Source organism: Salmo trutta, chromosome 40 (genome assembly GCF_901001165.1).
Source record: "Salmo trutta chromosome 40, fSalTru1.1, whole genome shotgun sequence".
NCBI classification, from domain to species: Eukaryota; Metazoa; Chordata; class Actinopteri; order Salmoniformes; family Salmonidae; genus Salmo; species Salmo trutta.
In genome coordinates, this window is record NC_042996.1 from 12,968,593 (window position 1) to 12,984,055 (window position 15,463).

Here is a 15,463-nt window from a genome sequence, read left to right on the forward strand (position 1 = left end):
AAAAAAAAAAAGATTACAAAAAGACGGTGCTCAAATGATTTCTGTACTGCAAAGTAAAAATTTACTTGTGAAAAAACTAAAGTATGTGTTGTCCTTATTCAGTAGTGAGTCGATGTGAGTATTGCTGTATGATGGGCTTTTGTGTGGTCATTTGAGTATCGGGAGCTTTGCCTTTGACACTTCCTCTTTAATACTATTTTATGATATCATCAACCTAAACTATCTGCTGAACCATCTATCAACTTTGCACTGAAGAGCACCTTTTGAGTTATTTATTGATGCAGAACTAAAAACAGACAAGAACAGTCTGATTCTTATGACAAAGACCATCCTTTAATGAAGTGCAAAGAGTACTCTGGATTTGGTGAATTCCTGTGTTGGCTGGTTGGTATTAATATGGCAGCCTATTTGTAACCGTTTCAATATGTAATGGTAAAATGCACTGTTAACATGGCATGTCCACAGAATCAAAAAGCTGTTACATGTTTGGTACTTAAGTCCCAAGTTAATCTCAAGTTTAGAACTACAACTCCCAAAAGGCTCTGCGGCTTCCCTGTCCCTATCGTAACATATATCGTCACATGGACCCTGTTCCTATAAATAAACCCAGTCTACTCATGTTGATTTTGTTTCTGTCACGCTAATATTTCTCAATGGAAAATCCTGCAATAATGGAAATGACAGCGCCACGGCTTTCTAACTTTGGAAATATGGGTGAGTCTTCGATTTGGGCAAACAGACTATCAATTTTTCAATCTGAACTACATACATTCCAATTATTGACGGAAAGGTGGTGAATGTAAATATGTTCGCTTTTATTCATTGCCCAACAATGTTCATTGGATGAACGCATAATTGCGCAACCAAAGGGTAAATACGCAGGAGGTTGCGTTTGTGCCAGAGCCTCTCCCCTTCCTGCTAGGGTTTTGGCCAGACAGGACCGTGTTTCATGAGGCCGCGACCTTAGGCAGGGCCCTTCAGGTGGAACAGCTGATTGAGGGTGGAGCATCTGTAAACATGGTGACAGTAGACAACATCACTCCGCTCCATGACGCCTGCATCCAGGGACATCCAAACTGTGCCCGACTGCCACTAGATGCAGGGGCTCAGGTGAGGCAGCTACAGTAGGGCTAAATATATAGAGCTGTAGCAAGACACCAATACACCCACAGCATGTGTAGCAGTAGTGGTCCCCCTCCCTCTATCTCTTCATCCCTTCCTCTTTACCCCCTCTCTCCCAGGTGGACATGAGGACCATCCATGGTAGCACTCCTCTCTGTAACTCCTGTGCTGCGGGAAGCCTGGAGTGTGCAAAGATGCTGCTGGAACATGGAGCCAAAGTCAACCCCTCCCTCACAGCACTCACTGCCTCTCCCCTGCACAGGCCTGCATAAAGGGTAAGACTAGGGCATGATGATGGGGTATATGACTGGGGAAATAGTGATAAGGCAGGGTCAGGTGGACTGGAGGAGGGAGAAAACAGAGCAGGAGAGGGAAGACTGACCAGGATAGGAGGGAAGAGACTGGTGGAATAGGTTTTAATCAGGAGAAGGAGAGGTAAGAGGACTGGAGGAAGAGGTAAGGCGATAAGGGGTAGCAATAGGGCAAGTGAAGTAGGAGTGAAGTAGGGGTGGGTGTGAGGAGGATGCACCATATGTGTATAGATATGTGTGAGAACTTCATATCTATACCGTTTGGTATCCGTCTATATACTGTAGGTAATGCAGATATAGCGAGGCTAATGATAGAGCATGGAGCCTTGCTAGAGGCCTTTGACCTCCAGTTCGGTACCCCGCTACATGCTGCCTGTGCCAAGGAGCATGTGGACTGTGCCAGGGTGCTGCTCAAAGCAGGTGAGGATGGGGACAAAGAGGAAAACATTGTCTCAGGCGACTGCTGTATTCATATCAATGGCTCTGTATGACTATACTGTGTTTATGAATACGTTTTACATACGAGTATTTGTTATGCTGGGCGGACACTGGAATTTAATTCACAAATCTGCCAAAAGGCCACATTTTCCTGAGGAAATGTAAGTATTGACTGTAAACAGAATGTGTTTTCTATTCAGGTGCCAAGGTGAATGCAGCTAAGTTCCATGAGACGGCTCTCCACCATGCTGCCAGAGTAGAGATGGTGGACATGATTGAGTTACTGGTGGACTTTGGAAGCAACGTGTATGTCACAGACAACGACAACAAAAAGCCCATAGACTACACCAAGCCTGGCTCTCCCACTGAACAATGCTTACAGTATTATGAAAGTAAGTCCAGAGGCAATAATATTTTCCATTTGTGTTTCTCCATCCCTATGTGACTTTTGTCATTGTGGCTGTCTGATTATCTCTAGGTACTCCTCTGAGTCTGCAGCAACAGAGTGGCTCTGAGGACGTTGCTGGGTACCAGAGCTCTGGAGGTCGTAGGTCAACTGGACATATCTCAACTTACCATCAGCTACATTCTCTGAGACATTTACATTTTTACATTTACATTTTAGTCATTTAGCAGACGCTCTTATCCAGAGCGACTTACAGTAGTGAATGCATACATTTCATTTATTTATTTATTTTTTTTCTCCGTACTGGTCCCCCGTGGGAATCGAACCCACAACCCTGGCGTTGCAAACACCATGCTCTACCAACTGAGCCACACGGGTCACACCGACATGAGGGGTGCTGATGCTGCCTTATGAACTGACTCATGGATGGATTCCCAAAGGAATATCAGGGAAAGGAGAAAGCTTGAATAATAAGTTGGGACACATCATCTTCTTCTGAATATGTTTTGTTTACTGTGGGACACACATGCAATATGGTGTGATGTATTACTACGTTGTAAGCAGTAACAATACATTGTAAAATACATTTCAAGAAGGCCTGCAACAATGATGTTATAATATTGTATAGAGATGAAAGCTTGTTTTAATATGGTTAGGGGAAATAAAGCCAAACAACTTCAGTTCTCTACTTTTGCAGTAATATGAACATTTTGACAAAACATTTGTACTACAACTCCCAGCATGCCCTTAAATCCGTCAAAGGCCATGTCAAAATCAGTCACGTGATGTGTCAGTGCCGCATGTACACAGCTCAAATGTGTTTGTTTACATCTCGCGGGACGTAATTTACAGTTTTTCAACATAAAACGGGATTTGACCAAATTATGGAAGTTGAAACTGCCAGACCATACTTCTTTGGAGACATAGGTGCGTAAAAAAGCATTTCGGCTCCTTGAAATTGTATGCCAGCTAGCTAACATTCATTTGGTTACTGCATGTCATAGCTCACAAGCATGTGTTCATGATATAACAGCAACGTAAATCAGCTACATATGTGCCATGTTGTGTTTTAGTCCATATCGATTGTCAAGTAAAGGTTTACGATGGCAAAATGTGATGTCAACACAAGAGATTATCTAGCATGCACTTACCTAGCGCCGGCTGATTATGTAGCAATAGGTATTCTCTTGCTGTTTGCTCTCTGGCTGATGACTGTGTGGCTTGCCCCAGGCTGCTGGTCGGAGAGGACCGAGGTGCACAAGGCGGCCTCTGAGGGACATGCTGCCCAGCTGCAGAAACTCATCCAGAGCGGAGCCTCCGTCAACATAGTGGCTGTGGACTCCATCACCCCCCTCCATGAGGCATGTGAAAGGGGGCAGACCCAGTGTGTCAGGCTGCTACTGGATGCTGGAGCACAGGTGAGACTGTCACAAAGTTGAGAGAGAGATGAGAGAAATAACGTCAATAAATTAGGTAGGTTAGCCATAGAAGAATACAGGATTGTCAACACACACTCTAGTCATATCACAGGAGAAAGGTGTGAGCCAGATTCAACACAGGTTAAAGATCAACAGAAGAGAAAGTAATGTGTTAATTAGGATACATACATACATATAATGGCAGTGTTGTCCTGTAGGTGGATGCCCGTAACACGGACGGTAGCACCCCTCTGTGTGAGGCCTGCTCGGTCGGGAGCTTTGACTGTGTGAGGATGCTGCTGGAGCATGGGGCAAAGGTGAACCCCACCCTCTCTTCCCGGACCACCTCACCCCTACACGAAGCCTGCCTGGGGGGTAAGTGCGTGGCAGGTGTAGGATGAGCGTGCATCAAGATTGTTTGAGAACTTGTGACTTGGTCTGTTCTTGTGTCTCAGGAAATGCTGACGTTGTGAAGATCATGATCGCTAAAGGTGCCAGTCTGGAGGCGTATGACCTGTACTATGGGACCCCACTTCATGTGGCGTGTGCCAACGACCACACAGACTGTGTCAAGGCACTGCTCAACGCAGGTGAGCATTAGAGAATAGCACTATCTAACAACAAATGATTTGATTTTGAAGAAGAAGAGCACAATGAAGATAGTCCTGAATAGAGAATAAAACCCTGGGTTTGAGTTCCCAACTCTGAGGTGAACCTTTATTAATAACCTCTTTTGTGTGTCATTTGTTTCCTCAGGTGCCAAAGTGAATTATGCTCGGCTGCACAAGACGGCCCTGCACCATGCTGCTAAAGTGAAGAGTGTAGACATGATCGACATGCTGGTGGAGTTTGGGGCGAACATCTACGCCAAAGACAAAAACGATAAGAAGCCCATTGACTACATCGAACCCGGTTCTCCCGCTGCACTCTGCTTAGAGTTTTATGAAAGTAAGTCAGTGTGTGAGAGGTTTTTATACTACAGTTACCAGTTATAATCAATAGACATGTACTGTACCCATATGTTTTTTTGTGGATTTCTAAGCAATGTCACAGTGTCACCAGTAGGTGGTGCCCATTGCTAATTTTTCAGGATCAAAAAGTTACAGGTAGTGGAAAAGTATATATTTTTTTAAATAATAACTTGATAATGTTGAACCCATCAAACAGCTGTTTGAACACTTCTTAATTGGTACACAATACTCGGGTCAAGGTAGATTTAATTTCTTCCTGGTACGGGGCCTCTTTTTTTTATGGGCCTAATTTTATTTTATTTTTTTTCCCATGTCTGTTCGACAAGCTAGTTTTTTAGCTAGCTAGCTTATCAGGCTATCTAGTGTTGTCGCAAACTTCGTTTTAGAGGTGAATAACTTGCAGAAAGTAATCAATTACTTTGGTAAATAAACTAAACCATATTCATACAGGGTTTTATGACAGTAGAAATAATCCAATGATCATAATTGGGTAAGGAAATCCAATAATTCCTTCAGCTACCAAAACAAATTATCTGCACTGACCGCCAACTTGCGCGTCATCCTTTATGGGCCTAATTATAGAATGACATATAAAGTAGCATCCATATTAATTTAAAATCAAACTTTATTTGTCACATGCGCCGAGTACAACAAGTGTAGACCTTACCGTGAAATGCTTACTTACAAGCCCTTAACCAACAGTGGAGTTCAAGAAGAGTTAAGAAAATATTTACCAAATAAAAAGTAATACAATAATGTGAAGTGACTACACATAGATAATAAACAGCGAGTAGCAGCAGTGTACAAAATAAATGGAGCGGGAGGAGGGTGTTTGTCAATGTAATTGTCCGGTGGCCATTTGATGAATTGTTCAGCAGTCTTATGGCTTGGGGGTAGAAGATGTTAAGGAGCCTTTTGGTCCTAGACTTGGTGCTCCGGTACCACTTGCTGTGCGGTAGAAGAGAAAACCGTCTATGACTTGGGTGACTGGAGTCTCTGATAATTTTATGGGCTTTCCTCTGACACCACCTATTATATAGGTCCTGGGCCGTACGCACTACCCTGTGTAGTGCCTTACGGTCAGATGCTGAGCATTTGCCGTACCAGGCGGTCTTGGTGTGTTTGGACCATGATAGTTCGTTGGTGATGTGGACACAAAGGAACTTGAAACTCTCGACCCGCTCCACTAGAGCCCCGTTGATGTTAATGGGGGCCTGTTCGGCCCACCTTTTCCTGTAGTCCACGATCAGCTCCTTTGTCTTGCTCACATTGAGGGAGAGGTTGTTGTCCTGGCACCACACTGCCAGTTCTCTGACTTCCTCCCTATAGGCCGTCTCATCATTGTCGGTGATTAGGCCTACCACTGTTGTGTCGACAGCAAACTTAATGATGGTGTTGGAGTCGTGTTTGGCCACGCAGTCGTGGGTGAACAGGGAATACAGGAGGGGACTAAGCATACACCCCTGAGGGACCCTAGTGTTGAGGATCAGCGTGGCAGACGTGTTGTTGCCTACCCTTATCACCTGGGGTCTGCCTTTCAGGAAGTCCACGATCCAGTTGCAGAGGGAGGTGTTTAGTCCCAGGATCCTTAGCTTAATTGAATAGGATCTCTGTGGTTCTAGTAGTAAAGATTTGTCATTTAACTAACTAAAATGTATTACCTTTCAATGTGGCATAAACACAACCAGTCATGATGTTTTCATCTGATGTCAAACCATAAAAGGCTCATGTAGGCTACACGCGCACATTTGTCCACTCACAAATTAATTCCAACAGCCAAACAGTGCTCTGTGCCCCAACCATTTGATGAATGGAAAGAAACATCTGTTAAAACACCAAAAAGGGTAATGACATTCTGCGATTGTCATTCTGCCTACAATTGTAGCCTGAATTGATGCGTCTACTTATAGCCTGAATTGATGCGTCTACTTATAGCCTGAATTGATGCGTCTACTTGTAGCCTGAATTGATGCGTCTACTTGTAGCCTGAATTGATGCGTCTACTTGTAGCCTGAATTGATGTCTGTGCGCGTCAGTCTTGGCCAGTCATCTCTGCCTTGGAAAAATGTCAGTGTTCTCCTCGAACCACACCGCATTTTGGAGTGTCGATAATATGCCACCCAATTTCAAGTCCATTTTTCATGCCGCTGACGGGGTCATGATAAATAATGTTGTAAAAGCTTACAGTTTTTTAGTCATTTTGTTTTAGTTGTTGTGATAGGCTCATGATTTACCGGTATGGTTTATCCCATCTATTTCTTTTTTTAGGATGCAATACCGGACCGTACTATCTTACTTTAACCCCTGACGATACGCAGGCTTACGTCAGAAAGATATTTCTCCAGTATTTTGAACATAGGCTAAGTCACTCTGTCCTGTCCCTCAAATGAATGTCTATCCTATTCAGGTTCCAGGAGGCGGATTAAATTAGTACCGGTCTATAACGTTCAGCTTAGCTACCTGTCAGTAACTGACGATGAGACCCAAACCCAGACAGATTCCTCTGCCACAGAGCCACTTGTGGAATGTGAGACCAGGTCTTTGTGAGAAGCCACACAGCAACAGTATCCTAGGCATCAGACACAGACACCTCTTGTAAGGAAAAATATTAACTTTATTTCATGAAGTGCAAGGACATTGTGACATACAGTTTTAAACATTTGCTCAACTCATTGAGTCCTATTGTTGGGTTATGCAAGCAAACGACAACATAATATCCCTGCTCAAAAGCGCCAGTCTTTAAAGATACTAAATAGGACCCATATCTCTGACTGTGTATTGACACTTGAGTACTCTATTCCTGTGTTCTATATATTGTGGCTAGAGACTACATCTCCCATAAACCTTTGCGGTTGTCTACCTGTAGGTACTCCATTGAGTCTGCAGCAGCTGAGCAGAGTGACCCTGAGGACGATGCTGGGTATCAGAGCTCTGGAGGTCGTAGTTCAACTGGACATACCAAAGCAAATCATTAGCTTCCTCTGTTACCACTGACACCATTATCTTACTAAGGAGAAGGAAGGAAGCTCAGACATTGAAACCTTTCTATAAAACATCACAATTATCATAATGCTACAGTCTGAACTTTAGATACCACTCGATTAGATGCATAAAAATAATATGCATACAGCAAAGCACAGGTTTCCAAACAGTATTTTTAAGCAGAGCACTTTTTTCTTTGTCTTCAGAATGTGTGCCATATCAACACATTAGATGCATATTTAAAGAACAGAAGCATAGGAGGTTTTAATGGGGACTTTTTACATACAGTTTATTCTTAACTCCCATATCTTGTAAACCTACATGAAAGACAAATGGAGGGAAAATGAGGAAGTGGGGGAGAGTAGAAAATAAATGGAGGAGAAGAAGTGATTTTGGCAGCTGATCCTGCCCACTCTGCAATACCATCTGTGTACACTACACCAGCATTTTAGTCGCCATGACAATGCGGCAGCAACACATCCCAGATCTCCGGGACATCCTCAGGGATGAGAAACGGCGTTGCAGCAGGAGGATGAGCGGCGTTCCCGTTGACACGCTCCAGATGTCACTGTGTATCCCAGATTCCTCCCTGACATCGGAACGGAAACCACACCTGACAACTGGATGTGTTTGAGGCGGACATTGTGGAATCCAGGCAACAGAGGAGCACCATGGAAAACAATCCGGCTTTTTTACCGTTAGCGTCTCTGATCTGTTGCATCCGCTATAGCTGAGACGGCCCAGGCCTGAACACGTTGTCTGTTTTTGGGGTATGTGATGGATTCCTCAGATTCCTTTGGGGTTTATGGATTCCTCAGAGTTACACGATGTCTCTCTGGTCACTATTGGTACTGTTATTTGACATAACCCATCTTAATAATGGGAACAGAGGAATATCTCTGTTATTATCAACAGGATGTATATGTAAGGCAATGTGCATTAATCAAAAAATGTGTTTATAAAAGATGATGACCTATTTAATCTCTCCCCACTGGCGACACCACCTCATTTCAGTGTGGATAATTGGGTAATATTTGGTTGAGACGTTAATCGTTGTCACCCAAATATTTATCACTGCGCTTTCAACCATTTTAAAGCACAGCAAAGCTCAAATGGGAATACAATGTCAGATATTGATAAATCCCTGTGCTTAATCTAATAGCAGAACCAAATTACCTGGATTGCAGTTGAGATTACATTAAAAGTACATGGGTGCAAAAGATCAATGCCGTTTTGAGATTCTGTGCAGATTATTACAGCAGTTGTTGTGATCTCCACAGACCTGTGACCTATGCATGCTATCTTACACATGCACTCTTTTATATGACTACAGTAACCTCAAAATGTGGTCATGGATGTGTTACTCTTTTTTAAGTTTGAATGTTACATTCGTTTTTTAAGATAGTCTAAAGTTAAGGCTATTTACTGTATTACAAAGTAATATTGTGTTTTGTTGACAACACAACCAAATATCAACATTTTAAAGGAGATGTATCTTGTGCTTGGATAGTTCCATCTGTGCCACTGACTTAGTCTGGCTTTAATTCCAATTTGTCTACAAATTAATGATTGCTATGTTGGATTCATGACTCCATCTAACCGAAGACAAATTTATTTTCCATATAGATTCCACGTCACAGTATGTTGACAAATTGTTGAAACAACGTTTATAGTACCAAGTACAGCGCAAGTGACTATCCTTTCAGATAATCCATCTGTTTTACCCATTTTGGGAACTGTCAAGTTTTTGAATGCACTCGAAAGCAAAATATGCTCTCGAAAAGTAACTTAAGTCAGTATCATCAATAAGCTCAAGCAGCTCCCCCCCCCCCCCATTTAGCCTCTTCCAAATCTGTGCTGAGACAGCATGTCTGCTGGACTATTGAGTAAAAGACATATCTGTGTCAAGTGTGAAGGTTGTCAGATCATCGCTTGCGGCGTTCGAGAGCTTTTTACCAGGACAGGAACCTATTGGAAGTGTTTTCTGTGGAAACAACGCGGCCTCATCCATTACCGTCTTAACCGTTCAGAACACAAACATAAATAAAGTCAGGAGCAGAAATAGCTGGAGCCCTCCCTGTTCACATGAAGGAACGAGGATAAATGCCCTCTTTAAAATAGCTTGTTAAAATAACTGACCCCGGTTCAGAAGGGATCTGCTACTGCTAAGTCTTAAAATAGGCTGACCATGTAGATGATGGTTTGAAAGCATTTTTCTCAGTCTTAACATTAAGATGAAACAGACGGAGGAGACGAGAACAGGCATGAGAAGAATGTCCAGTTATAAAAATAAAAAAAAGGTGCAATTTGGGGATTTTGGATCAGCCTTTAAAAGGAATGATACACCTGTTTCAAAAGCTCTTTCTCTGGCTGTTCAGATAAGGCAAAACCAGTCAAAGGTATCTGCACAGGGATTTTAAACATCAGGTATTTGGTGCTGTGTCGACAACAGAGGTTATTTTTCAATCAAGCAATGTAACATCAAAGTAGACTGGATCTAGCATGCTGCTTGCACACTTGATACAGTGTATTCATGAATCAGTATTGGGTACTAAGAATGCTACAAATACCTATTTATTATGATACATGTTTATGTAGCTGTTTAAATCTGTCAGAGTCAAATACTATTGTAAATAATATATCCTCCACAGAAATGTATGTATAGATGACTGTTGCTCTGTATACTGTAAGACTGGCATTGTGTGTTAATGAACGACATTGTTGACATGCTCGCTGCCGTTTGGATTTTATTACGATAAGTTCGATTCATTCATCTAAATTGGGTCAACTGTTAGAGTAGGCCAATATCATGATGAACAGAAATGGAAATGAGGAACAAGATGGATCTCCAGCCATAATTTTGTCCAGTGTCCACTAGGATGTGCCATAGGTTAGGAATTTGTTTTACAACAATCAGTCTCCTCGCTCACTCGTCATGTTACAAAGCAGCTGCACTGCCAGAGCATCAGGCCATGTTGCGTCTCTGAGACAAGGAAAACATGTGCTCCAACACTAGTAGACAAGAGGCTCTGAGTACATCTGTTTTCCTGAGTTGTCTGAGCTGATATGGAGATATAGTGAACCTTGAACTGTCCATTTGAAGACATTGATTTATAGGCTAGCATTTGAGACAACTACATAAAATGATTAAAATGTGCTCATTCTTGAGGGAGGCGAGAATACACTCATTCACCCCCCCTCTTAGATTACAGAATAGAAGGCTAATCGGTTAGTAAGAGTGAGATGGATGGGACTACTGTATTCCCATGTACTTCCTCTGTTGCTCTCCTAACACAAAAACAACAGGTCACGCTGATGTGCTTTCCTAGATGACATCTATCTGTACTATCTCAGAGATATCCCAAGGTTTATACGCGGAGTGGAGTTAGTCTAGTTAGCTTTCAACCTTTGGCATATCTACTGAGAGGTTGGAGTTCAATGTGTATTATCCTCACATTTTTGTTAGCAATAAGAGACAACTCTTCACCTCTTTGTAGACAAGTTTGTAAACTTCCTCAGGGGGGGAGGGGAGAGATTAAGGATGGATGTAGATAGATCAGGCAGGAATCTGAGAGGCTCAGTGTGTTTCAGAGGAGAGATAGACTTGATGCTGTGATGGACTGCTAGGCTTTACTGGGAGAGCTCTTCAACTCCAGTTAGGAATCCTTCCCCCACTCAACGAGGAGCAGATGTGAGACAGTGTTTGTGCCAAGCTGGGACTCTGATAGTTACTTTCAACTATGAGTAACTGATTTAGGACCAGCCTGTCCTGCACTCAAGTCTTCACCTTAACCATAATGGGACTAACAACAAAATTGGCCCCGGACCAGTTATTAAAAGCTTGGTGTAATTATAGCTTCTCCACTCCCATATAATTATAGCAATGGGTTAGAAGTTCATATTAAGGACAATCTCTACCACACCATAACTCAGAACTGGTCAGGCACTACAACACACAGCACACACAGCCTCTGTCTGCTTGTTAGAGTAAGAGGCAGTGAGGCACAATTTTGGGTGTTTTGTGTCTCCTAAATCTGCTTTAACGGTGACCGGTGGGATTGAATTATTCCTCTGCACTGGTAAATAAAGCACGGCGAATGGGAGGAGAATACTGGTTTGAAAGCAGCTCTTCTTTGAAGTGATCCTAATCTGTATGACTGAATGGACGTGTGTTTGACTGAAAACATCATCAAACGCATAGGCACACCTGTTTATGGCCTTGGTCTGAAATCACGTGGGACCTCTTCAGCGGTTCACTGCAGTATAGCTACAACAGATTGGTACTCAAAACATGGTTAGAATGATCAACTCTTCATAACTATAGCTTTAATACCTTTTATTACCTTTTTAGCACCATCTAGCTAGTCCACCTAGCTAGTCCACATCTAGCAAGCTAGTCCACCTAACACGTCATAAATTAAAAGTCACTAAATCAGTATTCCAGAGGATTTATCCAGAAGGCCTCTGGCTGGGCGTTGTCATTCAGACTTACTGTAAAACAGCCTGGTCTCCTCCAGTCTGAGAAAATGTGCACATCTGTCTAGTCAGCAACACACACACACACACACACACACACATTGCAGAAGCACAGCGAGCAGCCAGATGACCACACCATCTGGTTATATTTCCTAAAGGGAGTCTCCAGGCCAGCTCTACCCCACCCTGCTTCCTAGTCTTACACAGTACTACTCCAGTTCAGTCAGCAGTTTCTTCTTCCCAGACAAAGTCTCTCTCCAATGACACGTACGCCTGGTCAGCAGTAGTCAACTGGCCCACACCTCAGACAGACAGGAGGACCCAGACGGACAGACTGTCCTGGGCTAGCCCAGGGAGGACAGGAGGGCCCAGACGGACAGACTGTCCTGGGCTAGCCCAGGGAGGACAGGAGGACCCAGACGGACAGACTGTCCTGGGCTAGCCCAGGGAGGACAGGAGGACCCAGACGGACAGACTGTCCTGGGCTAGCCCAGGGAGGACAGGAGGACCCAGACGGACAGACTGTCCTGGGCTAGCCCAGGGAGGACAGGAGGACCCAGACGGACAGACTGTCCTGGGCTAGCCTAGGGAGCACAGAAGGGCCCAGATGGACAGACTGTCCTGGGCTAGCACAGGAGGGCCCAGACAGACAGACTGTCCTGGGCTAGCCCAGGGAGCACAGGAGGGCCCAGACGGACAGACTGTCCTGGGCTAGCCCAGGGAGCACAGGAGGGCCCAGACTGGCACTATGACTAGAATGCAGGCAAAAAAGTACACATGCATGCACACACTTTATTTTTCTCACAAACACTTTAACAGACTGATTGTGTATGAGTCTGTCATATTCTTACACACACTCTCTCCCCATCTCTCCAATATCCAATTTTTCTTTGTAAGCAAGTCTCAGCTTCTCGTGCTTCAAGCCTGCACTCTATTGAAAGATAAAGAAAAGCTAAATGCTGATTGGATTGGTTTGACACCTCGGGGGCCTTTGGCAACCACAGTACAACAGACATTTAAGAAAGAGCTGTGAGCTTTTTCAAGAAGACAAAGCAGCAAATGTGGAAGCGGTTATTTCCCTCCTCAGAGGCCTTCATCTACATCTGCAGTTGCGTTCACATGGTGCCTTTTGTCAAAGCTATTGGTTTTGGGTATTTGACACCTTAGGGGCAAAATTCACATGCACACCCGACATATATGCAAACACACAAATAGACACAACTACACCCTTCTCACAAAGCACATTAAATATCCACACATTCTCAGAAGTCGAGTATTTAAACTGGTCTGATTTCCTTTGCGCACCACAAGAAAAAGAACAATGTTCTTTGTGAGCAGTCAAACACATATTTGGGTGAAGGATAAAAATGCTAACACGTTGTACAGTGCCTTGCAAAAGTATTCATCCCCCTTGGCGTTTTTCCAATTTTGTTGCATTACAACCTGTAATTTAAATGGATTATTATTTGGATTTCATGTAATGGACATACACAAAATAGTCCAAATTGGTGAAATGAAATGAAAAAAATAACTTGTTTCAAAAAATTATTAAAAATGTAAAAGTGGTGCATGCATATGTACTCACCCCCTTTGCTATGTAACCCCTAAATAAGATCTGGTGCAACCAATTACCTTCAGAAGTCACAATTAGTTAAATAAAGTCCACCTGTGTGCAATCTAAGTGTCACACGATCTCAGTATATATACACCTGTTCTGAAAGGCCCCAGAGTCTGCAACACCACTAAGCAAGGGGCACCATGAAGACCAAGGAGCTCTCCAAACAGGTCAGGGACAAAATTGTGGAGAAGTACAGATCAGGGTTGGGTTATAAAAAAATATCAGAAACTTTGAACATCCCACGGAGCACCATTTAAATTCATTATTAAAAAATTGAAAGAATATGGCACCACAATAAATCTGCCAAGAGAGGGCCGCCCACCAAAACTCATGGACCAGGCAAGGAGGGCATTAATCAGAGAGGCAACAAAGAGACCAAAGATAACCCTGAAGGAGCTGCAAAGCTCCACAGCGGCGATCTGAGTATCTGTCCATAGGACCACTTTAAGCCGTACACTCCACAGAGGTGGGCTTTACGGAAATGTGTCCAGAAAAAATCCATTGCTTGACGAAAAAAATAAGCAAACACGTTTGGTGTTCGCCAAAAGGCATGTGGAAGACTCCCCAAACGTATGGATAAGGTACTCTGGTCAGATGAGACTAGAATTGAGCTTTTTGGCCATCAAGGAAAACGCTATGTCTGGCGCAAACCCAACACCTCTCATCACCCCGAGAACAACATCCCATGTTTTTCATCGGCAGGGACTGGGAAACTGGTCAGAATTGAAGGAATGATAGATGGTGCTAAATACAGGGAAATTCTTGAGGGAAACCTGTTTCAGTCTTCCAGAGATTTGAGACTGGGATGGAGTTTCACCTTCCTGCAGGGCAATAACCCTAAGCATACTGCTAAAGCAACACTCAAGTGGTTTAAGAGGAAACATCTAAATGTCTTGAAATGGCTTAGTCAAAGCCCAGACCTCAATCCAATTGAGAATCTGTGGAATGATTTGAAGATTGCTCTACACCAGCGGAACCCATCCAAGTTGAAAGAGCTGGAACAGTTTTGCCTTGAAGAATGGGAAAAAATCCCAGTGGCTAGATGTGCCAAGCTTATAGAGACATACCCCAAGAGACTTGCAGCTATAATTGCTGCCAAAGGTGGCTCTACAAAGTATTGACTTTGCGGGGGTGAATAGTTATGCACGCTCAATATTTCAGTTTTTTTTGTCTTATTTCTTGTTAGTTTAACAAAACATATTTTGCATCTTCAAAGTGGTAGGCATGTTGTGTAAATCAAATGATACAAACCCCCCCAAAAATCGATTTTAATTCCAGGTTGTAAGGCAACAAAATATAAACAATGCCAAGGGGGTGAATACTTTCCCAAGCCACTGTATGTAACCCAAATATCCCTGTATCAATCAATCAAATGTATTTATAAAGCCCTTTTTACATCAGCATTTAGAAGGAAATGATGGGTCTGGTTGTATGGCTGTAGAATAAGGTCCTGAAGCTACTGTCTCCTGCGTTGGTTGGTGGAGCTGGCCAGAGAAACAATGTGATCCAGAACAGAATGTACTCCAGGTTGTTTCCCTGTTGCTAATAGGCCTGTTCTCTTTCTCTCAACCATCAATTTGACATTTTATCGCCCACAATAATGACACGGTGTGACAGGCTGCCCAACCTGGATTTACTACTGCTTCTTACGTTATGAAACACTTTTACTGCATGTTCCTATCTGGCGGTTTGACCTTATTTAGACTAGGAAAGCAGTGTCA

The 15,463-nt window shown here is 43.2% G+C and overlaps 1 protein-coding gene and 1 pseudogene across 1 annotated transcript; both read left to right on the forward strand.

Moving 5' to 3' along the window:
• The first annotated feature begins 116 nt into the window (after positions 1 to 116).
• On the forward strand, positions 117 to 2,532 carry LOC115180362 (ankyrin repeat and SOCS box protein 13-like; annotated as a pseudogene).
• A 514-nt stretch (positions 2,533 to 3,046) lies between these two features.
• Positions 3,047 to 10,376, forward strand: LOC115180361 (ankyrin repeat and SOCS box protein 13). Its single transcript, XM_029742407.1, has 6 exons — positions 3,047 to 3,204; positions 3,508 to 3,695; positions 3,914 to 4,070; positions 4,151 to 4,285; positions 4,452 to 4,643; positions 7,533 to 10,376. Exons 1-6 carry the CDS (start codon positions 3,162 to 3,164, stop codon positions 7,658 to 7,660), a joined length of 843 nt encoding a protein of 280 aa, XP_029598267.1. The 5' UTR covers positions 3,047 to 3,161; the 3' UTR covers positions 7,661 to 10,376.
• Positions 10,377 to 15,463: the final 5,087 nt, after the last annotated feature.